This window comes from Toxotes jaculatrix, chromosome 23 (assembly GCF_017976425.1).
Source record: "Toxotes jaculatrix isolate fToxJac2 chromosome 23, fToxJac2.pri, whole genome shotgun sequence".
NCBI classification, from domain to species: domain Eukaryota; kingdom Metazoa; phylum Chordata; class Actinopteri; family Toxotidae; genus Toxotes; species Toxotes jaculatrix.
The window spans coordinates 6706792-6733924 of record NC_054416.1 but is presented as its reverse complement, the minus strand read 5'-3'; the positions used below and the strand labels follow the sequence as shown (position 1 = coordinate 6733924).

The window sequence follows — 27133 nt, the reverse complement described above, 5'->3', positions numbered from 1 at the left end:
GACTAATTAAAATGTACTTTTTAAGATCAAGAGCGCACAGTTTGACCAACCAACCGTCTGAAGACTGGGATCAGTCGATTAATTGAGTCAAGTCTGGTGTGCTGCTGTAAAAACCTGCAGCCACACAGCAAAGCCACACCCTTCGTGGAACAGTTTGGACACCTCTGCCATAGACTCACTGACTTTTTACACACAGACACTGATTACATGCAAACAGGTGACAGGTGTGGACCCTTAAAAGCCATTTAAACCTGTTTGTGTCAACTTGTGAGCATATTATCAGGCCAAAGCCTCAAGGGTATGTATACTCCTGATCAGGGCCGTTTGGGTGGTTCAACTTGCCACTATGATTTTAAAAGAGCAAATATAATTGTGTGATAATAAAGAACTCTGCCTGACCACTAATGAAATGAATGAACGAGTGAAAGAAAAGTTTTTGCATAATCAAATATATTTTCTGCAAAATGAACAATATTTCACAAATTTTGCCAGAGCATGTAAACTTATGAGCGCAACTGTATATGGACATACAGTAGGTGTTTGGTAAGGTGGGGCTGAAGGGGACTTTTACTTACTTTTCTAAATTAATATTCTGTCTTTCCCTTTTTTTTGGAAGTGGAAGTGAATATTTCTTAATGTCCTGAAGCCTTTATGACGTGTTATTTGTGGCATGAGAATCATGCGATTGTTTGTTCCTGTAGTTTTTCCTGTCGCAGCAGGTGGTGTCAGCTATCCCAGGTGGCGGCAGCAGCAGCAGCAGCAGCAGCAGGGCCGGCCGGCTGGTGCACGGGCAGACAGACAGGCAGACAGACACCGGTCATGCCATTTTCCAAGTGCTTTGCTGGGGGGCGAGTTTGCGCCCCCACAAGCAGAGAGAGAGAGAGAGAGGCAGAGAGCGAGAGCAGCTATTTTGAAAGTGACCCCTCATTCAGGCAGCGACTGTGCAGCTGTCAGGAACTATGACTGAAGATGACGGATTCTGTTGTCGTGGAGGGATATGCCAGACTCCGAGATGGAAAAAAGGTGTTTACCCTGAGCGAAACTTGCAGACAGTGGTAGCAGAAGTACTTCGGCGCACTTTTATCTGTACTTTAAAAAAAGTTTGTTGTGCTCTCTTTTGCAGTGGAAAACTAGGTGGCTCGTTCTTCGCAAGCCGTCGCCTGTAGCAGGTAAATCCATGTTTACTGGTCCAGTGTCGCACATTTCACAGCAGCTGAAGTTGTTCGCATGTGGATGTCTTGCGCCGTGGGTAACGACTCGGACGCGCCACTTCAGCTGCGCCACAGTGGTGGAAGAAGATTAGCTGAGGATATCAGGTGCTGCCGTCGGTGCGTGTTTTCCTCTCGCACGGACCGGCCCGTGTCTTCACTGGGGCCTGCTTTAAGTGCGTGTATTCAGGGCGTGGGGCCCGGTCTGTGGCCTCAGACAAGAATATGCAGACCTGCGGGTGTGTAAATCAGGATTTAGGAAACCTGGGAAGAAATTTCCATGTTTCTGACTGTGTTAAATTAAATGTCCGTCCAGAGAAAGGTGACACAAACTACAGTCTGAGACCAAAGAGCTGCTTTTGAAAATGTCTGGCTACAGATTCTTAACAGCCTGTGCAAATAAATGTACAAAAATAAAGTTTAAAGGCAGATTTGGGGCCTGATTTAAAGGCAGGGCCACAGTTCATACCTGTAACTTACATGTGTGTTATTAAGCTGTAACATGCTCAGATTTTTCTAATTTTTTTCCCTACACATTCACAATCATGATTTTCACATGCAAAGTTTTCATAGTGCTCTAAACATAGTTTCACCAGCTTTAAAAAATAAACAAACAAACAAACAAATAAATAAATAAACCTCCCTGACCCTCATCTGATCCTGGCGTCGAAGTTAATGTGCTAAACACTGATAGTCTGGGTCTCAATGTATTTTTAGTTACATCATGAATGTGTGCTTAGTGAATCTGGACTTGCTATTTAGTCACATTTAGCGAGGAGGCCTCAGGTTGGCTGAAGCAGAGTTTCACGTCATCTGAATTCATCATTTGCCCCCGGCCTGTTTGTTTTTTCTCTAATGAATAAGCAGCTGTGATTCACAGCGATGAAGTGTCCGTATTGCATTACACTGAGCCACAGAAGAGTTCCTCTGCGTGTCTGGTGCTGGACAGCTTTACATGCTCCACAGGTTAGGCTGACGTCGAGTGTTGCTGTTGCTGCTGCTGCTGCTGCTCCTTCAGGTCTTTGATGCCAGTGTTATCACAGCTGTCTGTGCTCATCCCTCAGTTATGTGTGTTAAGAGGTGTGTTCGTGTGAAGGAGAGTGGTGCACACACCACACACGGTCTTGTTTTGTCAGTTGACACTGATTGTTAGAAGGTGCCAAAAGACAAGAGGACACTGCATCAACTACTGTGTGTCAGAGCGCATCTGATTAGTATGTGACACTGTAACCTTGGGTTTTAATGATGGATTTCAGCTTTCCAGTTATTTTTCAGTGAAGTGTTACATTTGCAGTGGTGCAAAACTGCATTTTGTCTCATTCAAACCCTTTGACTCCTCCAGACTGCCTGGTGCTGCTGGTTTTTAAAGACAAGTCCGACAAAGCTCAGGGCAACAAGGAGCGAGCCTGCGTCACCTTGGAGGAGATCTGCGGCCTGGAGGCTGGACAGTGGTACGAGGGTGTGGCTTTTACTCTGGTCATCCTCTGCCTGAACCACGCTGCTGTGCTGGGTTTCGACAGCAGGGAGGCCCTGCAGGCGTGGGACGTCCGCCTACGATACAGCCTCGGAGAGGGTGAGAAAATCTTTTGGTGCTTTTCCTCCTGTGTTTTCTTCTTCTGGTGAATCACTTCTTCCTCTTACTCCTTTTAAACCTCTTCAGGAAATGTCGATGGCTCAAAATCTTTTACAAAATAGCACCAAATTAGATCTGACTGTTCTGTAGTTTAAGCAGTTCTCAAAAACCAGATGAGTTCATCCATCGTGCTGGCAGGTTTCAGTGTTTGAAAGTCACTGCAGTTGAAGAAAAGTGCCCTGCAATTTGCCAAACCTTTGAAAGCCTCAAGTGGTCTCATTATGGCTCCACACAGATCTGATGTTTGTGTCTGTGGCTGTTTTCAGTCTCTTCAGTGGACGTTTCGGTCACTTGTTCCGTATACCTCGTCACATTTTGTTTTTGTGGGTTCTCCATCTTTTCCACCTCAGCTAAGCATAAAAAACTTTTTTTTTTTTTTGGTCATATTTGAGGTTTTATTCTGAATTTTGTGCATTTCTAAATTGAAAATGCGCATAATAAATCAGGGGGGGTAGAAACCCACTGTAGAATTTTCTACAGCCTGTCGGCCGTAACGGCAAATTACTGAAACTGAATTGAACTGAAGACTTACGGGTGATCAGCAGGATCTTGAATCCACTCCTGTATTTGACCTGCAGAAAGTGAAATGAAGGCAAGACATAGGATTAAGAGTTGCTGCAGGATTATGGATAAACAACAGTCTCTGCATTCATGATTTATTTAAGCAAGAGAACAACGTGGCACACTTTATGTTGTTGCATGGAAGTTGCATCTGCATCAGCAATTATTAATCAGTGTTTATGTTTTGATTTTGCCAGATGCAGTTAGTTATTGATGTGGTTGTTGTGATGTTTATCTGTTTGTTTCTCATCCATATCTAAAATATTATAAAGAAACAGAAACAATATCAGAAGTGATTAAAAACAGTTCTAATGAGGATGCAGACTGGACACAGTGAGGTTTCACAGTGGTGGTTTTACCGACGTCACACTGGTGTCACCAACCATCTTCTAAAAAAACTACAACTGTGTCATCAGCTGTCACATGATTCTGCTTCGTCTTTCTACCCAAGACAAATTTCTGACCCTGTAGAAATAAGTATTAGTTTTAGCTGAGTGCAGACACTCATTGACAGGGTAAGTAGCCTACTGTGTGGGTCTGTTATGTAAGTTATATACATGATAAACAAATGGGAGCTATGAATAGCACTGGGCTGTGCAGCTGGTGGCAGGAGTCCAGCTGAATTTTGAAGCAGCCAGTAATGACAGCGTTACTGACGTGGAAGAGGACATGGCGCCTTATTTGGCATTTGTTTATGTTAAAACATACATGTGTGCTGGCTTTTATAGACACACCTGTGTCTGCTCAGACTCTCACACGTGTTGAGAGAGTTAGGTAAAAGTGTGTGTTGTCCTTGTGTGTGTGGGTGGCCCAGTGTTTAATGCCACAGAGTGGAGTGTGTCCAAACCAGCAGAAATGTCACCTGCCAGCCAGTGTGCAGAGCTTTTGTTGTCGTGTGTGACACCGTATGAATCTTTCTTAACCTGAGTGATGACGCGACGCAGCTGGCCGACATTTCCTCATCACCACCTCCATCAATCCTACCTGGCCAAGTTTTTTTTTTTTTTTTTTCCCTCAGCGCAGTAAAAGTCTGTGACAGTGCTGCTGGGGAACTCCACACGTTCTGAATGAAATTCCACAAACTTTGTTACACTTAACTCTAATTTTACATCGGGTTTTCGTCACACAGATGTTTGTGACAGGCTTTGATTGATTGCATTGGGCTTCAGATCTGAGCCTGTTGTGTTTGGAGCTCGCTGATTTCATTCTCTGCGCGCAGCTGTTTTTTTTTTATCAGTGAATGAAATCAAATCCATGCTGAAGTGATCACTGTGTAAAGACACGGTGTTTTCTACTCCAGTTATTTTCAACCTGGACTCTGTTCTCCTGATGGAGTCTGACTAAAATCTAGGTTGTTGGTTTATTGTCCAGCTTTGTACGTTTTGATTACGAAGAGTGCAGCGCAGTGTCTATATGGTAAATACAAAGCCACAAACAGCAGTCAGATAACATAACTTAGCATAAAGACTGGAAACAGCTGAACAGTTTGCCTAGCTCCATCCAGACGTCACAAAATCTGCCACACAGCATCTCAAAAGCTCATGAATTTCACATGTTGTATCATAAAAGTTGAAAGTTAATTGTTGGCTTATAGTTTTTTTTTTACCAGTTCAGTTGCTCAGTTCACAGATTCAGTGTTGGAGTCTTACCAGGGACCAAGTTGGAGAGCGGACCTGCAACTCTTCATTTGTGCAACAACTTGCTGGCTCTGGCCCGGGACGTCCCTCCTGTTATTATTGGCCACTGGAACCTTCCAGACCTGCGCAGATATGGACCTGTACCCAACGGATTCGTGTTTGAGGGAGGAACAAGATGTGGTTACTGTAAGTGCAGCTTATATTGTTATTTCTATGCTACATTTAGTTATTGCTTCATAGAATAACAGGTGTTTGGCAGATGGTTCTTAGGCTGGATCAGAGCAGTTTTGTTTGGAACGCATGTGGGGAACCAAAGGAACTATAAAAACAGTTTGAACACAAAGACAGTGAGTGGTTGACAAAATGGGAGGATTATAAAACTACATCCTCAACAAAATTGAGTCAGAAAAATAAATAATAAAAAGGTTAAAATGACAAAATAAGAAAAAAAGAGCACAAAAAAATCATTCCACTCACAGTGAAAGTGAAACAAGTAAAATTTGGCTTTAAGAAAAAAAAACTAACAGTCTCTGTACAATCATGTTAAAGACTGTCTTCATCATCTTATGACAATAATGTCTCTGGAAGGAAAATGGGTTGCATTGTTAAAGGCTAATAGCTCATTAAATCATGTTATGAGCTATGTTTTCCTTAGGTCTATCTCAAACAGACCAAATAATCACTGGCTGTGATTCAGAATGACTCATTCGTACCTTTCATTCAACAAAGTCTGTGAAACAGAGGCTCCTTCCCAGTACAATGACTGGTGTCCCAGTACAACAGTGTCATGTGCAGCTGTGATTAAAAAAAACACTTTACAGCCTGTTAGAAGAAGAAGAGGAGGGAAAGAAGTTCTAGAAGTTTGAGTCTTAATTACTGAACATAAACTTTTTTCTTGTGACAGTAAATATTCGGCAGAGTCAGTGTTTTGGTCCAGCGGTCATTGATCATTCTGGCTGCAAGTCCATTTCCTTCAAGGCCCTTTTTTTTTTTTTTGTAAAGCTAAAGTTTGTTTGGATGAAAACTCGTCCTGTCATAACTGGAGGGTGATCAGTTTTGATTACGCTGCCGCTGTCTCTAATTTCGGGCTGATGAATAATTGATCAAGTGTGGACAAATGAATGTGATTCACAGAGGGACCAACTGAGAGCGTGAAACTTTTCCGAAGCCTCTGTCACATTCTGGATCCATGTTTGTGGGCTTGTGTTTATAAGTCATAGTTTTGTTAAAGTCTAATGGTGCTCCTGTTTTAGAGATTTTTATTTAAGCCTTTAGTTCCTTTAGATCCGGTCTGTGTCTCAGAACGTTTGATGGATTTGAACCATTACGCCGTCCTGGATGTTTCAGTGCTGACGTGCCCACTTCCAACTGGCATCTCCCAGCATGGAGAACATCAGTGTCAGCGTTAGGATTAGTGGGCTGAGCTGAGTCACTGGATGTGTTTCCCTCTCTATCTGCTCGTACATCTGGCCTCCCTCAGGCAGACATATTGAGAAAGATGCTCAATGGAGTTTTATGGAACAAAAGGAAAAAAAAAAAAGAGCCTTCAGATGTGTTTTGTTGTTTGCCAGAAGGGTCAGATGTGCAGATGTCGTCATTAGAGGATTGTAGGATTTTCAATAGGTTCTTGTTTAACTGCCTCATATCTGACAGGCATGTGATAGTAACCTTTATGGGGCAGCTAATGGCCTGTGACGTACTTCTTCTGCTGCAGCTGTTTAATTGGTTTCTTTTTTTTTTTTACTCTGGAATATTAGTTTTCAGGTATTCACATAGTTTCATTGAAGGGGAATCTGTACAATGAGCCTTAGCAGATGGGTTCACATACCTCTGGTGACTCAGCGATCCTGGATTTGTTGATGTTGATGCTTGGTTTGCTGAACTTTGCATTTGTGTGTTTCAGCCAGCTGCTCCACCGTCTCTCCAGGTGCCCCCCTAGTGAATAAATGCAAAAGTTATTCACAAAAGTTTTTGCTTTGCTCCTTATAATGTGAGACAGTTAAAAACAAAAAGAGTTGTGAGTCAACTCTGTGAGTGAGAATGCGAGTGGGCTCAGGTCTTCTTTTAGGGGACAGCCTGACTTCAGACTTTGTGGCAGCAGTTTGGGGAAGGTCCATGAAGAGACATGGTTTTCTGAGTTTGTTGTGGAAGAAATTGCCTGGAACATCGAGAGCAGGCGAGGCCTTATCACCCAACAACAGTGTCGGACCTCACTAATGCTTTTGTGGCCGAATAGGAGCAAATCTCTGCATCCAGTTTCCAAATCTTCTAGTAAGCCTTTGAAATAGAGGCCTGTTATTGGTGATTTGATTTGCACAGCTGAGTAATGGAAAGCATATGATGTAAACGGCAGTTTTTTCACTTGTTCTCATTTGTTTGTAGTGTTTTGTCCTCTGACTCTGTAAATAGGGTATTAGAAAAACAGCTGCTTCATGGCAACAAGAAACCTGCTGGAGGAAATTATCCGGTCTGTGCAGGATCACCCCTGCTGCGCCCAAAATTCAACATCATGCGTCACTCGCAGAGACGTTGTTCTTTCTTTTTTCTTTTTTTTTGAGGAATACAACTTATAAGCTCGGTTACAACTCTCACAGCTGTGTGTGTGTCACTGTGATAAGGTAGACCACAGTTTACATCTTGGAATAGACACGAAACCATTAAAGTAGAGTCGAGTGTATGTCAACACCTGGAAGGGGACGGACACAGACACGAGGGGAACGCCAGAGACATCAGAGACACGATGACCCCGCTGGAAACACGACACTTGAGAATGTGATGTGTGATTTATTTAGCTGCATTAACTCTTCAGCAGTAGATCTCACATAATGTGAAGAAGGTCAGACATCACTTTTACTTTCATATTAAAAAATAAACAAATCAGAAACTGAATGAAGTTAAATGAGTGTGAGCGTGCAGGTGCATCTGAATGTTAGCGTGTTGAAGGGCGTGCGTGAAGGGCATTCCTACGACATGTAATCTCAGCACAGTTTATCCACAGCAGAGGGAGAAGTCGTGTTGAACCTCTCACTTCTGGCTGAAGCAGCTGTAGATCTGTTGTCCGACCTTTTGTCCTGCTCGATAGTTCTTTCTCAGTGTTTCCTTTTTTACAGTTTGTCGTGCAATCAGACTTGTTTTTCCACTTATTTTACTATCGAACTATGGCCATTGTTGGTGTATCTGGGGTCTGCTAACCTGCTATCAAAAGCATGACATGCACATGTGTCCTCACAAAAAGAAAAACCTATGAAGTGATTGAATTCAGCATCTGATTCTAATCTGAGTATCTCTTGTGCCACAGATACTTCTCTGACTGAGATGCTTCTTAATCAGATCCATATCAGAACAAGGCTAAGCAGGCGGCACATTTTCAGTTTCAGCAGGTGCAGTCATCTGACCTTTGACCTTGCTCACAGCCAGGGGAGTGTTGGGAGTGTGACATGGGTGGTCTCAGGGACGGGCGCGACACAATGACCCTTTATTGTTGACACCTTGTAATGGACAGCCAGTTGTATTGTCAGAGGGAGGTCAAGAGACCTCTGACCTCTGCATCATTATATCCTCTCTGATGACAGTCTGAAAGACAAACTGGAAGCCATAAAAAAATATTATTATTATTTTTTTTTAAATTCCTAAATCAAATGTATAACAGCAGCCATGACTGGGGCAGGGTATCAATCAGACTTGTCTTTGTTCACTTATTCTTTTATCATACACTTGTTGGTGATTGGCTTATTTTGTTTATTGTCAAAAAATTCATTGGCGGCCATTTTTGATCTTTAAGAAATTGCAATGGACATTTTGCACCAAACGAAGAATTGATTTATCAATAATAAAAATAATCTTCAGTTGCAGCTCTAGCAGATATCAGTCATATCAGCACTATTACTGAACAATATCAAATGACAGTCAGCCAATCTTGTGATAACTATCTCATTCATTTGTACCTGTAGAGTAGAATTTGTACTTGTACAGTATATTTTTCCTGGCACAAAATAACTACACGACACTAATGAAGTCTGCTTTCTACAGGGGCCGGTGTTTTTCTGCTCGCATCTACCGAGAGCGAGCAGATCAGCTTTCTATTCGACTGCATCGTCAGAGGCATCTCCCCCACCAGAGGCCCCTTTGGACTGCGGCCAGTTTTGCCAGGTCAGTACCAGAGGAGTTTAATGCTGCTTAGCTGCAAAGGACTGGAAAACCAACATGCATGACAGGGAAGGTTTAGTTATAAGTGCTATTATTTAAAGAGAGAAGGTGGATCTCTATGTGATGCTTATCTGGATAATGAATAGCCGCGCTGTTGCCAAGGAGAATGAGCAAACACTTAAGTCAACACTTGCCACTATAATTGCACCAAACCCGGCGTGGCTACCCTCCTGTGCTTCCAGGGATTTATCATAGCTGAGAGGTGCGCTGCCTTCCTGGAATCCAGCCACTTTTGGCAGACTGAGTCAGAGGCTTGTTGTGTGCATGGATGTGTGCTTTGATGTGACTAAATTATGACTGACAGCTGTTTCTTACCTAATTGGGTAATCTTCTGAAGCAATTTATAATTTCAGTCAAATGTCCGGCCCCTGACTTAAGTGTACTGTGGTGAGCGTAAAACTTAGGGTCACCTTAAGCATCAGTGAGAGGAGAACTACAGCAAATTCAGTTGTTTGTTGTGCTACTGGTGGGAAAGCTGGATGATGGGCCAAGTTCTCCAAACTTTTTGTGGTTCTTGCTTCTCAGTTGTGAGGATTTTTTTATTTGTCTTTATTGTGTGTGATAGTAAATGTGATATATTTGCTGTTTGAAGCAATTTGAAAATGTTCCTTTTGGCTTTTATGGGAAATTGTGACAGATTTTCAGCATTTATAGACATTTGTGGACCAAATGCAATGTTTATATGAGCTCTGGGAAACTGCGTTTGGTATTTTTCACAATATTCTGACAGTTTATATATTAAATAATTAATCATATCATTAATAAAACAGTCAGCAAATGAATTCATTTATATTAATCAAATATTCCTAACCATTAATTTTAAAGCTGCAACAATCAGTATTTTTTAAATTAAAAATCAACTGTTAACACAGTCATAACTTTGGTAAAAAAGGTGGTAATATGTTAGTGTTGCAGCTTGTTTCCACTGTGTTATTGTATTAAATTTATATTAAATTTTAAATAAACCATAAATTGTGACTTGGCACCTGGAAAAAGTTTTCAAAGTGTTTAAATCATGTTTTTTTTAAAATCCATCATGTACTGTCCAAAACATAGAAATAGTTGAACTGGTCTCAGGTACAAAGAATCACACAAGAAAATTCTGCGTCTTATTTATGTGACTTTTCCTGTCTCTGTTTTTATGACACATATTTTAACACATTTTGACTCTAGATCTAATATTACTAAAGCTGTTAAACATTATCTGCTCTCCTGCTGTCCGCTTTAACACCTTTTGATTTTCCACACCAGCAGTTTAAAAAAAAAAAAAAAAAATCTCACTCAGTCTGCAACTTAACAGGAAATGTGGAGCTGGCAGCTGTAGGGGTTCGTAGATATTCTGGTTTTCACACATCTCGCCGCCCAATCGCAGGTTGAGCTCATGCTCCTATTATTGTTGCACGTAGTAGAATAAATAGCAGGGAGGATGTTGGAGGGGGAGCGAGGGGTCAAAGTCACAGTTCACACAAGCAGAGCAGCCAAAGCCTCCTAATCACTCCGGGCATGTATGTAACCTCATCCACAGGATTCCACTGCTGCCTCCCCCCCTTCGCTGCATACTCGGTCACCCACCTCTCTACTCTCCCCTCCTGTTTCTCTCATCTTATTCTGTCTTTTTCCTCCCCCCAAATCTTAATTGTGTTTCTTGTTCTCACTCGCGGTTCACCTCACAGTCCTTGTCCGTGTCTCTGTCCTACATAGCTACAGATTAAATCCCTCTGCCCCTCCCGCCGTCTCGATATTTTTGATTGATTGGTGTTACGTTCCCAGGCTCAGTTATCTGTTTGTTACCCTTGCGTGCTGTAGTGATTTCACCTCTCTCTGCTCTCTGTTCAGTCTCCAGGATACAAACTTTATTCCAGTGAAGCCTATTTTAACATTTTAATCACCAAAATGTTGGTCATGAAACGTGGAAAAAGGATTTATGACATTTAGAAACTTAGATTTTACGTTTGATTATCGCTGATTATTTAAGGCAAATTTCCAGGAACCTTTTTCCACGATGTGCCGTCAGTGCCAGTTTATTTAGTTTTGATTCCTTATCTCATAACTGTGGTAAAACATTTTTGAAGCCTGTTTACAGCTCGGTACCATCTTTGCCAGCTACTAGAGCCAGAGAATCCTGACTTGGTCGAAGGGGAGGAGGCGTTACTGGAGCTTAGCTGGGATGAGCGAGCCGCAAAAATACAGCTGAGTGCGATAGGCTATGACACCTGTCAGTGAAGAAGGCATTACCTAAGATACATGCCTGTTTGTTCTGTTTGGCTGCGCCGCATTTGGGCGCACAGGCATGCTGCTTGTTACACATTGGCAATTTAAATGGAGGCAGCAGGTATGATGGTGAATCTCTTATCAGCAGTCAAACAGCAACAGGTTGTGGAGATGCAGTGGTAAACTTGAATTTTATTTTTCACAGCTTTTAAGCGCTGGCAGAGGCAGCACGAAACCCATTTCCTTCTATTTGGATGCAGCCATGATGAACCACGTGTAACATCTTCATCAGTTTGTACTGCTGACTGACTGTCTTATTATTGTTTTTATCATGACAGAAAAATCAAGCTATAGTGAGAAACTTATTTTAACTGTTAATTTGAATTCTACAAACATTTATTTTACACATTTAAACCTTGTACAAACACTTTAAATACTAGGTTTAAACTTTCAAAATCTTATCTAAACAAATCTTATCTGGAGTCTTTAGAGTAGTAGGGTTTCTTAGGCCAAATACATTTCCTGAATAGTAAATCAGTTCATCATTTCATATTGTTTACCAAGATGTGTATCTTGGTAAACACCAACAGGACGTACAGCTCTTTGTCTTCTAGGTTTCAAACATAACTACATGAGATAAAGGTCACAAGTGGCAACACTCACTGAAGTCACCACCTAACAGTTTGTCCCGGTGTATTATTTTTTAATTTGAACCTATTTTCTATATTGTAAATCAATACTTCACATGTGGGAATTGATCTTAATCATTTAGAGAGAAGTTTGGTGCATGAATCCCATTAATACTGCAGGCTCTGATAGATTTAAGAAAAAAAAATCGATCCAGTGTCAGAGTTGACCTTGGTGGTCCAAGGTACATTAGATCCTTGCACAGCACCAACAATCTTTAGCCACCAGCAGCAGAGTGCGTACCAACAGAGCCATGTGGCAGCGCTATTAATAAACCCTGTAGTGTTGCACAAACGCTCCAAGGTGTTCCCCTGTGTGACCCTTTTCTCTGCCCGTCCAATGTTCTCTAACACTGACAGACCAAGAAACAGCTCACACCGCTGCCGCCGGAGTGTTTGTTGCTTTACTGCAAGTTGTTGTTGCTATTTTCATGATGCCGCATGAAGATGAGTGAGACCTTTGTGGTTTGAAGTGTCCCCTCCTTGTCTGTCTGGAGTAGCTCAATGTGTTATCACAGCTGTGTCACCGCGTTACAAAATGCTCAGCTGCGTCACATTTTGATCCCAAATCTCAGTGACAGCAGCAAGACTCAGTTAACTTATCTCATCAGTGGTTAGTCTGATGAATCACTGCCCCCGAAGGAGGCGTTTTATTTATTTATTATTATTATTATGATTTCTCAGGCTATAACATGGGCTGTGGGCGAGCTAACGTTTGGGATTCTCTCTCTGACAGATCCCAGTTCCAGTCAGACCAGTTCGGAGGAGAAGCTGAACCACGAGGCTCAGGAGCTGGAGAAACGACTGAGCATGCTCTCTCACCGCAGCAGCACGGGTACAGCACGTTCAGATTTAAAGCTGAAAAACATGTGGAACTGCAACTCAGAGTTTTTAAATGAGCCTCTTTCATTACATAATTATCCCAAAATCACTGCAGAGACCCCGCCCCCCCCCCCAAAAAAAGACTATAAATGATGGATTGGCTTTTAATGATGTTGTACTTAGATTTAAATTAAGTTTACAGATTTGACATTACCCACACAGGTGATATATTGGTCCTGTTGTGTGGTGAATCCCAGTGAGAGAAAAGGCTGAGGAAGAATAATTGTAGTATTATAATGCTTTAATATGCTTTATTGATGAAAACATTGTTTTCCATTGATGAAATTTCATTAATTAAGTCTTATTAATGGTGTCCTTTTCTGCAGCCTCGTCCACATACTGCCCGTCTGCTGGAGGAGACGACCGCAGCATATCCGGTTCTTCCGACACTTCGGACACCAGCCAGTCGGACTGCAGTATTGGCAGCCGGCTGGCCATTTGGACTGAACCGGCCTGCACCGCTCCGTCTGAAAACGTGGGCCACGTGGCCCCGAAAGTGGCGCCACAGAGCATCGAGAAGCTTTCAGTGAGCCAGGGAGCCGGAAGTCGGCCTGCAGCCAAGCCCCCCCGGCAGCTTCAGGAAATCGGCCGTCAGAGTTCATCTGACAGTGGCATCGCCACCGGCAGCCATTCCTCTTACTCTGGAAGTTTCTCCTCGTACACAGGCAGCCTGGATATCACCCCGGGGGAGGACTTCGGGTCTGTTTTCAGCCTGCCTCCCCACTTGGCTCAAGACCTGAGCCCTTGTACTTGCCCCACTGTTCCTGGACATGAGTACCAGGTACCCACATCACTTAGGTATCTGTATGACACTCCTAGGAGTCTCTTACAAGAGGGACATGTGGGCGCCAAAGACAGTGAACGCTCCACACCAACTAAGGACACTTCTGCTCTGTCAGGCCTCACAACAGAGTCAGCAAAGGGGGGTAAAAGCGGCGTCACGACATGTGATGGTCACTCAGAAAGGACTGAAAGACAGTCAGCGAGTGAACACTCTCAGGGCCCTTCAGAGGAGAGTAAAAAAAACAAGGTGGTGCCGTCCAGCGAGCATCCTGACTCCTGTCACATCTGCAGCTCCACATCTGTCTCCAAAACCATCGTAGCCATCTGCTCAGTATGTGGTGGATTTAAGGTGAGTAGGACTATAATTTGTGTTTGAACTAGGTTTCTTTTTGTATGCTGATTAATTCTTTTTACACCAGAAACAGACTCAGGTTAAGCTCAGAAATAACTGCAGTTCTATTTCTGTCGGCCCCCTTTTAGTCTTTAAACTTCAAAAAAAATAAAATAAATAAAAAAGGCATCTTTCCTGTTCAAACAGTCTCCCAATCCGTTGTATAACTCGCTGTCATTCAGTAGCAGCTTGTATGAGCAGGCCTTATCATCACTGTATCATCTGTTCTGTGGCTCGCTGTCAATATGACCTTTGTGGTATCGCGCAGGCTGACGGTGATGCCGCTTTGCGCTCGGTGTCAAAACAACTAACAGTCCCACGGCCCATCTGTCTAACAAGTTAGCATGTCAGCAGCCAATTGAGGTTGACACTGTCATTGTATCCAGCAGATTTAGACCCCATGAGTTGTGAGTGACTTGCAGTTTTTCCTCTTTTTTACACCTCTGCCTCCTGTTTATTGCCCAACTTACTGTTGTTGAGCTGAGGGAGTGTTCTCTCTCTCTCTCTCTCTCTCTCTCTTTTATCTCTGTTATGTAAACTGCAAACTGAACATCATCCAAGTTTAATTGATGTTTTTATAAGCAAGATGCCAAATGAGCCTCTGATGTGTCACTCTCAGTCTGAGCAATGAGGTTTAGTTGTCTACTTCTTATAAGTTATGGTGCTTTTCTTCTTGGCTACTTGATCGGGCAGCAACTAACTATTCTTTTCACTATTGTGACGAGTTTTATTCACAATATTTAGACCAAACAAGTAATCGAAAGCAGATTAATAGGTGACGAAAACCATCATTAGTTGCAGCCCTGATTCAGTTTAACATCATAGAAGTCTAAAAAAACTAAAGTAAATATTCCCATTGTAAAGTTTGAACCCACAACTTTAATTTGAAAATTATCTGAATTATTAATTTTCTGATAAAGTAGTTGCACATTAATTCTCTGACAACTGATTAATCAACTGCTTCTCTTTTGTTGCTTTCATTGTCTGGTCTTGATTTATTTGTAGCACAAAAGCTTCTAAATGTTGATTTATATAATTTACATTTCTTTGGAAACCCTTTTTTTTTTTTTACCCCCAAGTCATTTGAACACAGGTTTGTTCATGTCATTCGCTATATCGAACAGTTTAAACTTACAGCTCCACCTGCTGGTGGTGCATTTAGTTAAGAATGCAAATTGCAATTGATTACCTTTTGGTGTGTTTCAGGATAAAGTATCTGCTCTCTCTGTTCCTTTTATCTACAGTGAACTAAATTAAACATGAGTTATTGGCCACAAGCTGATGGATCAGCGTGGGAGGGCATTTATCACCCTGAGCCTGCCTGAGCAACACAATCCACCCCTGTACTGTTTATTGGCTCAGAGTTAAAGGGCTAGTTCAGAGCAAAAAACTACAACAACAACAAAACATTAAAACCACAACTAAATACATGTAGAACAGGTAAAAACCCATCAGTGAGCCACGCTGCTGCACCAGTCACACATACTCCATCCTGCTGCTGTAAATACTCACTAGAGCTCAGAATTTCTATTCATCCGCAGCTAAAAGTAGTCCCCAGCAAATGCTTTATTTATGAAACTGTGTATTTGCTACCTATATTTAAAGATTATGTCTTCAGAGGCACCGGTGGGTTTGTGGCTGGGAGTCATGGAAGTCTGTAAATGCCAAGACACTAACACATTGTAGGTGTAGGTTGATGTTTGGATTGATTACAATTTAAAAAAATATATAGATCATTGTCAGGCTTTTCCTTTCAGTGCCTCACATTTAAACACAAGGCTCAGATGTTTGTTTACTGTTGTTAATTTACGTTTCACACAAAAACGCTCAGATTAAACCAGTTTGCATAAACAATCTGATTAATATCAGATTATTCTTTATTATTTCACAGGGGACACCATGCATCCCTGCAAGTGGATCAGTGACAGCTGCCATGCCAGGTAAGTGTCATCAGCTGATGGACACTGCACGCATTTTCGTTTGCATGCATGAGCAGATCTGATGCATGTTTTGATGATCCAGTGCAGCAGCCACAGCCTGCTGACTGGATTTGGGACAGAAATCAAAGTGTGTTGGGTTTTTGCCTCCAGAATATCATACCTTCAAGCCAGCAGATCAAAGCGTTGACAAATCACCACGCAAAGCCAGCACTGCCGCTGAATACGGTATCGCAGTGAAGCAAATTCCGGAGAAGTCCCGGGCCCCTCCTGGCTCCGGAAGCATCCACGGGACGAGCGAGGATTCACCGCTGCCAAGAAAAGGAAGAGAGAAATTAGCCAGTCTCTTAGCTGATCTGCTCGGCTTTCCAAGTGCAGAAAAGCATCCGGAGGCAAAGACAAACAGACTGAACTTGTACGAGTCAATGAGCCCCGCTTTTGGAAATGAGCTCAGATCGGCACCAGCTGGCACCTGTGTACCATCCCAAGATTCACAGCAAGAAAGAAGAGCTGTCATTTATGAAAACTGTTTGAAGTGTCAAAGCGAACACTGCCGCCCTCCTCCCCGGGTCGTACCTGCAGAAACGTACTGCAACAGGAACGTTTCCGCTTTACAAACCTTTCCATCTGGGCTGCACCTGAAGAAAAGCCAAGTACATGAAGTAGCTGTTAATGAGGAAGAGCTCTATCAAGCTCGCGGTGATGGATCACAGCGCGCGGACGGCCAGTGTCAGTATGAAGAGATGAATGGTCTCTCAGTGACCAGTGAAGGTAAGAGGCCTCTTCAGCTGATAACAAAGCTTCTACGATTCCCTTGGTGTTCTTCTCCTCTTCGGGATTTCGGTCTTTTTGATTCTCTTTTCTCCTCTTCGTCATCAATAATAAACACACTTTCCTTCTGGCTTCTTTTGTTTTATCAGCAGCTTGTTTTCTCTCTCACACGCTCTGATGTTTCTTTTCGGTGTGTTGCTTGTTCAGCTGAGCTCTTTGAGGTCTCTGAAAGGAGTTTAGAAAATCAGAAATGACATATAGGATCTATAGGTTGTTAAAAAGTCCAACCACCAGTTGAGCTATAATGTTAATGCCACGGTGATTATGTTGTCAATGCTGATGCATCAGTTAAGCTTTAATATGAAGGATTTCTAGATTATAAAACTGAAAGTATTAGCTTTAGTATTCAGATCAGGTTTTCCAGCTGTCTGCAGCATGTTGAATCTCTTTACCAGCATGCAAACTTTGAAGTCTGTCCCTTGTACACTATGCATGATTAATACATCCCTTACTCCCAGCAGCAGGCAGCAGAGGGGATGCTATTTCCCCCCATGTGTAATAGTTTGTGGTATTGTGAGATGATAAATCAATCCACTCCTGTTTGTTCCCATCACTGGATCTGCAGGAATCCATGCATTTAAACCCAGAGAGCAATTTGTCTGCTATGATTCACAAAATGGATTTAAAAACCACAGGGTGGGATTATTTTCTCCACTGGCAAATTGGCACAAAGAAAAAAAAAATACAGATTTGTTTCATATATTTAAAACACACTATGTTTTTTTTTCCTCTCCCACCAGACAAAAGGCTTAATAGCAAAGAGGAAAGACGCAGAGCTGATCCTGCTTATGAGATCATGGAGAGTCGGCCGCCGGAGAGGAACTCTGAGGTAGGCCAATCCAAAACTCTCTAATCCGCTTTACGCTATCAACTGCTCACACATTTTGACTGTGTAACTCATTGTGCTCTGAGTTGAGCTAAACATTTTGAGGGAAATGTCTGATATTACGGGAATAGCAATTGATTGGGATTATAGAGAAGGAGTAACAGCTCATAAAGCAGCTTGAGTGGCAGGAAGCTGTAACAGTAATATCTGTAACTGCACAAGAGAAAATTTGCTCACTCTGCATTTTATTGCTCGGGAAAAGTCTTGTCCAGTCAGTTAAAGAAAGTCTGTAATGTTACTGTGACGTTCTTAGGCTGCGTCCCTCCCGCAGTGTCTTAGCTGATGAGACTCTTTGTGGCTGAGCTGAAGCAGTTTTGTCAGGAGGAGTGGTCCAGAGTCTGATAGTCTGATCTGCAGCAGCCGGAAGTGCTCGTTTGAGGTGGTTTGACTAGTCATTACAGATTTTCTGTAGCAGGCTCTTCATTTCTGATTGTGATGATGGTCCCATCGAGGAATCCCTCTTTAGTGTTTTCACAGTGCAGGCGGTGGTGGCCTCTGAGTGAGACTGAAAGCAGCACGGATGCGCTGCTTCACCAATTTTCACACCACAATAGCTGTGCTGACAGTGGCTGTCTGGAATCAGAGATTATGGGTCCTCAATTTGAAAGGCATGGCCATCCTTCCGTAACGATGAGGCATCGCAGACAGTGTTTCCACATGTAAGACATAGCCCTGAGCTCCCAGCAAACCCTGAATATCAGCCTCTGTCTATAAATACCACCTGACATGTCCACCGAGCCGCTGAAGACAAAGTCCTCGTCACACTTCTTATGTAATAAACTTGTGCACTTGGGTTCAGTCACTCACCGCAAATTCTAATCAACAGTGCTCACTGTCTCTTTGTCTTTCAGGCAGAAGAAAGAAGCAAGTATGAGTTAATGGGCAGCTGTGGTCAGCAGAGGTTCCTCCAAGAGACTGAAGGTAAGTGAGACCCACATCATGACATTAAGCAACACAATAGGCTTCTGTTTTAGTTTTTAATGGAGCATTTTAGGTTTTGTTTTTGTTTTTTTTTGCCATTCATTACTCAGGCTTCTTACAATAACCAGGGCCCACTTAGGGAAAGTGAATTAAATTGATGACTCATACACCTGAGTCATGTTCTGCTTGAGGTTCATGACAGTTTAAAATGAGCTAAAGTCTGATGTTATTACATTTAAGTTACAGAGCTCAGCATCAGTTTTTATTTTCCCATGAGATAAATCTCAGAGGGCTGTTCACTTGCTGCTATTTTGAGGTTTATTTCCAAAAATCCTCAAACTGTGTTAGAGTTTTGAAGTGAATGTGTTTGTTCTCCTTGAGTTTTTCTGTCTTCAGCATGTCTGTGTCTCTGAGCTTCAATCCCATTCATTCCAAAAATCTCTAAAACTGGACACATATATATGTAGTTTTTTTTTTTTTTTAAATTGGGGGAAAAAAATCTGAATCAAAATTAACTACAGTGCCCATGTTTACGATAGTGGATAAAATGCCATGTGACATAAGGTTATAAAGAAACAAACTGAATCTTAACTCTGTGACTTGAATGCAATAACTGTGTATTGTGGCGCAAGCTGGGGCTGAGCAGAGGTGACAGACAAATTTCTGTGATTGGTAGAGATCTGTAAAGCACATACAGATGTGAGTCGCACATCCTTTGTGTTGCCATTAATGTATTTTAGAAGAAAGGCCTCGGTTCAGCGACCTCTGCCTTTCACAGCGTAGTGGAGGGCTCACTGCAGCGCGAATATTCATTTCTTCATCTGCATTTTATGTAACCCCCATAAACTTGGGTTACGTAAGAGCCAATTGTGTTGAGAGAGAAAACAAATACATGTAACTAAACAGAGCGAGCAGTGATGCGTGACAGGATACCTGCCCTGATGTGAGGTGAGAGGACAGTTGTCAGGGGACATTTGGCCACTTAAGCATCCCACACCCAGAAACATGCCCTCAGTCTAATGCACATCTGCTCTGCTAAGTCCCAGCAGCTGTCACAATGCGGCACCAAACCTATCAGTCATGTTCATGTACCTACACTCACAGCTCAGCTCCCATGTCATCTGTCCCATCATCCTGCCTCAGCAGGCAGTAAATGGACAGGGGGGGGGGCGCGTGCAGGTCCAGTCCAGTGGCTCAGGTTTATGTGAGGATGCAGGCCTGATGGCACCTGGAACAACATTTTTCTGGCATGTTAGAGTGTTTTGTTAAACTTCATATTAAAAAGCTTTATCCTGATTTCATTAACCAGTGCAGGTGGTGGCTAAGACTGAGGCTGTTATAAGAACTGATTTTGGTGCAATATTTATAGAAGCATTCAGGCTATTCTAGTGTGTAGGCATGCAGGTTTCTGGCGTGAACACTTATCTGTGGTGCTACTAGTCTTGTGTAATGAATATCTGGTGGGTTATTACCTTCATCTTTGCAGTGGTGACTCTTGCTGGTTGGTCTGGCCTCTTGCATGGATGATGGGATCTCAGAAGGGACAGTGGAGTCCTGATGGACAGGTGTGGCTGGGGAGAAAGAGAGGAAAGAAGTGTCAGAGTTTTTGTGACGTACTTTTTGGCATTTGGCACTAAAGAGGTTTGGCACGTATTGCAGCTTAACGTTGGTCAGCTACAGTAAAGTCAAAGGTGGAAACTCAGCTCAAGCAGTTCTCTTCACACAGCTTTGATTAGACCTGCTTTTCCTTCAGAAAGCAGCTGACTTTGTTGAGTTCAGGTCACTAAACTCAGCCAGGTTTTGTCTCTAACATGTCCCCTAGAGGCTTCGCAAAGTGTATTATCGAAAAGTCCCCACCAGCCTTAGAGCTGTGGGCAAACCCACAGCCATTATAAAACACCACAGTACAGCGAGGGCTGCTTGGTGTCTGATCAATTAGGTATCAGGCATCTGAGACGTCGCCAAAGGCTGCACCCAGTGAGACTCTGCTGGCGTCTAATGGCTTCTCACTGATTGGATGCGTGTCCCTTTGGGGTTCCTGCTTCTGAGCTGCGGGTAATGGCCACTGCTGCTGCCATTTAGGAAGAGTCAGTAGCAGGTGAAATCTTCTTTGTGTCCCAGTGTTAGATGTTGCCCATCATCTGAACAACATTTACAGCCGTAGTTATACATATATGAGACAAGAATACATGACTCTTTACACGGACTGTACAAACTAGCTGAACTTCTTTCTCTTGTTATACTCGGACTGCTGTTGGGATCTAACACACGACTGAAACTGCGGCTGTAAAATCTGTTTTCTGTGATCTAGATATTCTCTTTAATCTTCACACGTCAGTACTTTAGCAACAACTGGAGTAAAATAAGGTAAATAGATGCTCAGATCAGGAGTGTTTATCCAGCTTTACATCAGGTTTGTTTTGTTATGAGCTGCTGATGCTCCAGAGGAGAATCTCAATGAGAGCCTGAGCTCTTTGTGTGGATTGGATTGTTTGCTGATATACAGTGCTTGACATGAATCCGCTGGTTTTAGTTTGTGTATTTGTAACAGCAGAGTTCGCCTAGGGATTTAACAGTAGCGGCACTGTAAAGTTGTCCTTTTTTCCTAATACACATGGGTAAAAATTTCTCTTTAGCCACCCTGCCTGGTTAATTTTTACTCTGCTACCGTAACATTTAAGACCTGATTCAAGTTGTGCAAATTCCTCAGATATTTTTGAGTTTACTTTTCTGTAGCTATCTTTGCTGGTGTTATAGATCTAGGCATTAGGTGATACATGTTAGAGCTAAAACGTTTTATGTGGCTCTTTTATCCTGGCTGGCTTTTAGGTTTATGACAAGTAAAGCCGACAGGGGCTTCCTGTTGTCACTGGAAACCATTTATCAAGCACAATAAATTACAGGGATAACGCACTTTAGGCAACACTGGCTATAATTTGTATGTTTGACAGGAAAAACTCTGGGTCGAGGCGACATTTCTTGTTAGTTTTACTCAACACCTTTTTCTGCTGACTGCACTGTTTGATCAATCGCAATAGATTTTTGAAGCGTTGCCTGTTTTTAGTCGGAATATAATCACTGCTTGTGTTCGGCATCGGTTCCAAGTTAAATTATGATCATAACGCTGTTCTGCTTTTCAGTCTGCTGGGAGTTTTACTATAAAGATAACTTTCAAATTGTTGTTTACATTAAATCAGGATGTTAAGAAAAACATTACATTAACATTTCGATCAGTAAACTCACCAAAATGTTTTTAAAGGAATTGGACATCAGATGTAGAGCTCTGCACACAGTTTACAAAAGCATGATAGCATTGACAAAATAGCTTAATCGTTTAATTAATGGGATGATAAGTTTAAGAGTTTTACTACCCCCATAGCACAAAATGACTATAATGTATCTCATAATTTATCTCTGGGGCCTATCAGCTAATTATGCGTAATTAGCCTCTGGGGGAAAAGGCCCATTCAGTGGGATACACTGTGTTCCAGTGTTACTGCTGATCCCCTATCTGCCTCTGTGCTTTACTGTTAAAACAGAATGTTGTCACTAATGCAGAGCTCTACATTTGAATGACTCTAATTAACACATGAGCCTCAAGAGCTGCTCAGCCTGGAGGGGGAAATCCTCTAGCTTTTGATTAAGGTTATAATGACAAAGAGTTAAAATAACACCAATCTTATCCTTTAAGTCTTCATTATTATTATCTTTTAATTAAGGTCATAATGAGAAAAACAGAACTGGTTTCAAATAGGTGTTAAACTGCTGGTGTTTTTTTTTTTCTAATCTTTTAAATATCAACTATTCCCCTGAAAAGATGACAGTCAGGATTGAACTGATTATATGTACTGTCTGTGTAGCCACAGCATGGTGCAGCATATTCCTCCATTGTTGTCCAAAAACTATGATGTTGCATCAGAGTGACACATTTTTAGCACAAGGAACACAGTGTAGAAAAACACAGACGTTCAAAATACTGGCCATGTTCATTGTAATGAAGGATTAGTCATCCAAATGCAACTGCATGGCTCGCTTTTATCTGTTTTCAATAGTTTTTGGCTGGAGATAAAGTGTAAGTTATTAGGCTGTGGCTACACAGACAGATCCTGTCAGGAGGATGAATTACTTTGGTCTCTTCAGGGGATTTTGTTGATAAAAATAAGTCTTCACACCTTTTTAAAAAAAACATAAAACACCTTCACAGGTGCAAATGAACAAAACGCCACCTGAGCTAAATTAACACAGTTTTTCTCTTGCATTGACAGGGGCAGTGTTTGTGTTTCCCCCAGAGGCAGCACTTCCTGAAAGGCCCTGCAGCGAAGGTGTGACGTATGTGAATATTCCTGTTAGTCCCACATCCAAGAAGCAGCTCAACTACATGGAGCTGGAGCTGCAGGAGCCAGGGCCCGGCCCCCGAGGGACTGTCACACATCTACCAGCTCAAAGTAAGGATCTCCTAATAGTTTGTCTCTAAAGCCTCAATGATCACTGTGTATGAAAAAGCATTCTACCTTATTCACGCAGCAGCCAGGTCGAACAGTCAGGGGGTCAGACTCCACCTGTGGAGAAACATGCAGTGTTAATTTTTTTACAACAGGATCCTTCATAAAATCATTTAAAGATCGAAGACTGGGACTCAAGAATGCGAACAAATTGTTGATAATCTGGGATCAGTTCAGCTGCAGATTTAAATTTAGAGTCAGTCACTGAGGCCGGTTCCCACCTTAAATGTTTAAATGGTCATTGTCACTGCTGTGCCATGTTCTGACCTGTTCTAAAGCTCAATTACTTCCACTAAAGTAGTGTCCAGTATTTTTTTTTTTTATACAGTGATTAAAATTCAAACACTCATGTGCAGGAGCACTTCTAATCAGCATTAGATATTCATGAGAATTGTTACTGGAGATCTTTATTGGACCAGATGTAAGCAGATTTTCAATTTAAAGGAAATCCAGAACTATTGTTCTGTAATTCCATTTTACTTTGTCAGAGTTACAGGAATCGCCACCATACGATTGAGCTGATTTGGTCTCGTCTCACCATAAAAGACAGCTGAGTCCTTGTCATCGGAGACGCGGTAGTGAGCCGTAATTGACAGACAAGTCGGTCATTAGCGTCACTGCCCGCAGGAATACGAGGGCCGCTCGAGCTCTGACATGAGAGAGGTTAATATCTGATGTCAGCGATTCAGTTTATATTCCGGCATGTGGGCTCATTAATCTGTCACCTGGGAGTGGGGGCTGCTCTATCTGGACACTGAAAGGGGGTCACAGGGCATTTAGATCACAGCTGTGAATTCACTGGCTCTAATGGGATCCTCCTCCAGGGACTATCGATGTGTTGTGAGGAGCTGGTTTTGATTTCCTCGACTTTATGGGGCTGTAAAAATACATAATTCAAGTCGGAGGCAACAATTCAGCGATGTACATTTTAGTGACATTCAGTCTTAAGCTGCTCTGATTAAACCCTGACGTCTTTCTTATTTGATTTTCACACAAGGAAGGGCACCAAATTATGCTAATGCCAGCAACATGCATATGGAAGACAGCGCATGAGGGGAATTTTAAAGACTTCGACCGACTCATTTGCATGTTCTTCTGCTTTGTGTGGTGACGCTCAGTCCAGTACCTGAAGCAATCAAGTTGGCAGTGAGGGCAGAGATCCAATTCACCCTGAACTCTCTGCTGTCATGTTTGTTTGGATGTTTATCACTTGTCAGAATTCAGCATCTTTTTTTTTTTTTTTTTGTTTAAAGATGATTCAGCAGTGTCTCTTGTTGTCATCACCAAACAAGAATGTCCCTCAGTTTCTTAAAATTAGCAGAATTTGCTCTTTGGGCTAAATTATTATTAACTGTTACATTATACCCAATGCAAGACTCAGAAATTTCACATTTGAGAAGCAGAAGCCAAAGAAATTACTACTAATTATCAAAATTATTGCAAAATAAAGCAATAGATCAGCTTTTTGGGAAATACACTTGTTTGCATGACAGTACTGATGCTGCTTGTGTCTGAATGCTGTGTGCTTACCTTTAGCATGAAGACTGGAAACAGCCAATCTGGCTCTGTCCAGAGGTAGCGTGAGCCAACTACAGAGCCAGGACAGCACCACTGCAGCGAGCTAATCAGCATGTTCTGTCTTGTAATCTGAAAAGAAATTAGAGAATAAAATTACGTCATTGCTAGCGACCAAGAAACGGTTCCACTCATAATCACCATAAAACCACAATGTGACATTTTTACACAATTAAGCCAACACAGCATAAAAAGTTAATTAGTGAATTTAGAGGTTGAGTTTCTCTTCCAGCTCTCTGCAGGAAAGCAAATAAGTGTCTTCCTCAAAATGCTAAACTATTCTTTTTAATTTTCTGTCGATCAATTAATCCACTAATCATTTCTGCTCCATTTCCTGCCGCGAGCAGTTAACTGTGTTGCAGCAAGCCCAGAGAGCAAGTGGGATGACTGTCGAAATATTAGACTTCCTATGACTTATTTCAAGTTAAAAGAGGATCTGTGTTTGTGTCTTTACAGGGAAGAGCTCCACCAAGTACGCCCAGATTGACATCACTGCCACAGAGACGGCCCATAAAGTCGGCACGCAGCACGCCCTGGGTCGACAGGAGGGCCTGCACACTCTGGAGCTGAGAAGAAAAGGGACGCCGCATTGACTTCATCACTGAACTGGAGATCTCAGGAGGTTTCTGTCCAAGACCGACCCAACACATCAAACTGTAAAGTCTGCAAGAAGTAATACCGCTTGGAGGCTTTTTTTTTCTCCAGTTGTGACTGTTCTCCAAGAGATCCTCTTGAGATTTACTGTGGGACTCCTTCTCTGTTCCATCTTTTGATGCAGATTTTTTTTTTTTTTTTTTTTGGAAGTTGCGTCAGCCAGTCTGCACATCCCAGCAAATGTCATCTGCCCAAGGTCCATTTTCTCAGATTCAGACTTGTCTCTGTATCCACAAAGCAGCAGAAAGATGGAGCTTCGTTGAAAAAGTTTGGCACGGGATCAGGAGCAACATTTCAATCTTCGCCCCCTTTGTGGACTCGGGCATCTCATTAAATGGCATTATGTCAGCACCGGCGCCTCAGGCAAACTTGGAGGAAGATGTGCCAGTCCTGAGCTGAGTCACCAGCCCCGATAAACCCCCAGAGCAGAGGCATTTCACAGCTCACTCGGGCCATCCCTAATAAACATGCAGTAGGCTGTTTTTGTCCTTGTTCAGGAGAACGATGCAGGGTGGTGGCAGGAGAGGAAGCATAGATGTTGTTTACTCTCACAAGGAGTTCACGCTCACTTATTCCTGTGATCAGTAATTCCACATGTAGCTACGCAAAACTGTTTTCAGTGTATTCAAATTTAGGGAAAACTTTTCGTCCAGTCTTACACAGAATAGTACACGTCTCAGCCAGATTTTTGTTTATGTAAGTTAGAGCAGGCTAATTAATGGTTGTGCATAATACTTCAAAATTGACTTTTGTTTTGCCTGGGTTTAACTAACGGATCTTTATCATATGAACAGAATCTCAATGCTGCTATTCTATTTTATTTTGTCTGCGTCACAGTTCATATAGTCTGAGATTTACTGTGGAAAAAGTCTTCATAAATAATGCAAAGCAGAAATGATACTGAAAATCTCATCCTCCTAAAACTGTCTGCTATTGTTTTTCAAAACTAAGTATTTTTTTTTTTAATTGGTTAAAATCTCATGCTCTTTATTAGTATTCCTTATTGTGTGTGCACTGTGGCATTGTTACTAAAACTGTAATTATAAAAACATCATTTGGTTTGCGTTGTGTAAAGCTACTCCTCTTAGTCTACATTTAGTTTTTTGTCTCCTGCTCTTTATTTTGATATCTGTAAATATATTTTCTTTCTATTTTGGTGATGTGGATTGTACATTTTAAATATACATGTGAAAGACATAATTTATGTACAGTAAAGATGTAAGGCACCATTTTTTTTTCTTGCAATACTATTTTTCTTGTTTATTATTTATAACAGGAACTACTGCTTTGATGTGTGTGATCAGGTTTTCTAGAGCTGGATTATATATGGGGACTTTCCCCACATGTACAGTTGTGGTTTGGTACCATAATATATAAAGCTTACAATGTTTGTTATCATTCAACACTACGATGGAGCATTTTAATGTAGACTTATGCACAAGATGAAGGCAGTCAGAACTGATCACACACGTTTAAACTGATTTTTTTTTTTTTTAAGAGAAAGCTATTATAAATTAATTACATTGCATTATTTAAATCCACATTTAATGCCCCAGTAATAAAAAGAAAAGGTCATTACATTTTTGCTTATTAATTAACCAAATAACTATTTCTCATTTTGCCTTTGAA

At 41.9% G+C, this 27133-nt stretch overlaps 1 protein-coding gene across 2 annotated transcripts; it reads left to right on the top strand.

Annotated features, from left to right (window-relative positions):
- The first annotated feature begins 943 nt into the window (after positions 1–943).
- On the top strand, positions 944–27133 carry LOC121177019 (protein Dok-7-like). Of its 2 annotated transcripts, none has more exons than XM_041031207.1 (12): positions 944–1023; positions 1124–1169; positions 2551–2781; positions 5025–5225; positions 9069–9188; positions 12879–12977; positions 13351–14156; positions 16090–16138; positions 17707–17795; positions 18704–18773; positions 23063–23218; positions 25307–27133. In XM_041031207.1, exons 1-12 carry the CDS (start codon positions 970–972, stop codon positions 25441–25443), a joined length of 2058 nt encoding a protein of 685 aa, XP_040887141.1. In that variant the 5' UTR covers positions 944–969; the 3' UTR covers positions 25444–27133. The 2 variants fall into 2 exon arrangements, with proteins under 2 accessions (XP_040887141.1, XP_040887140.1); XM_041031206.1 differs by having other exon boundaries at positions 23039–23218.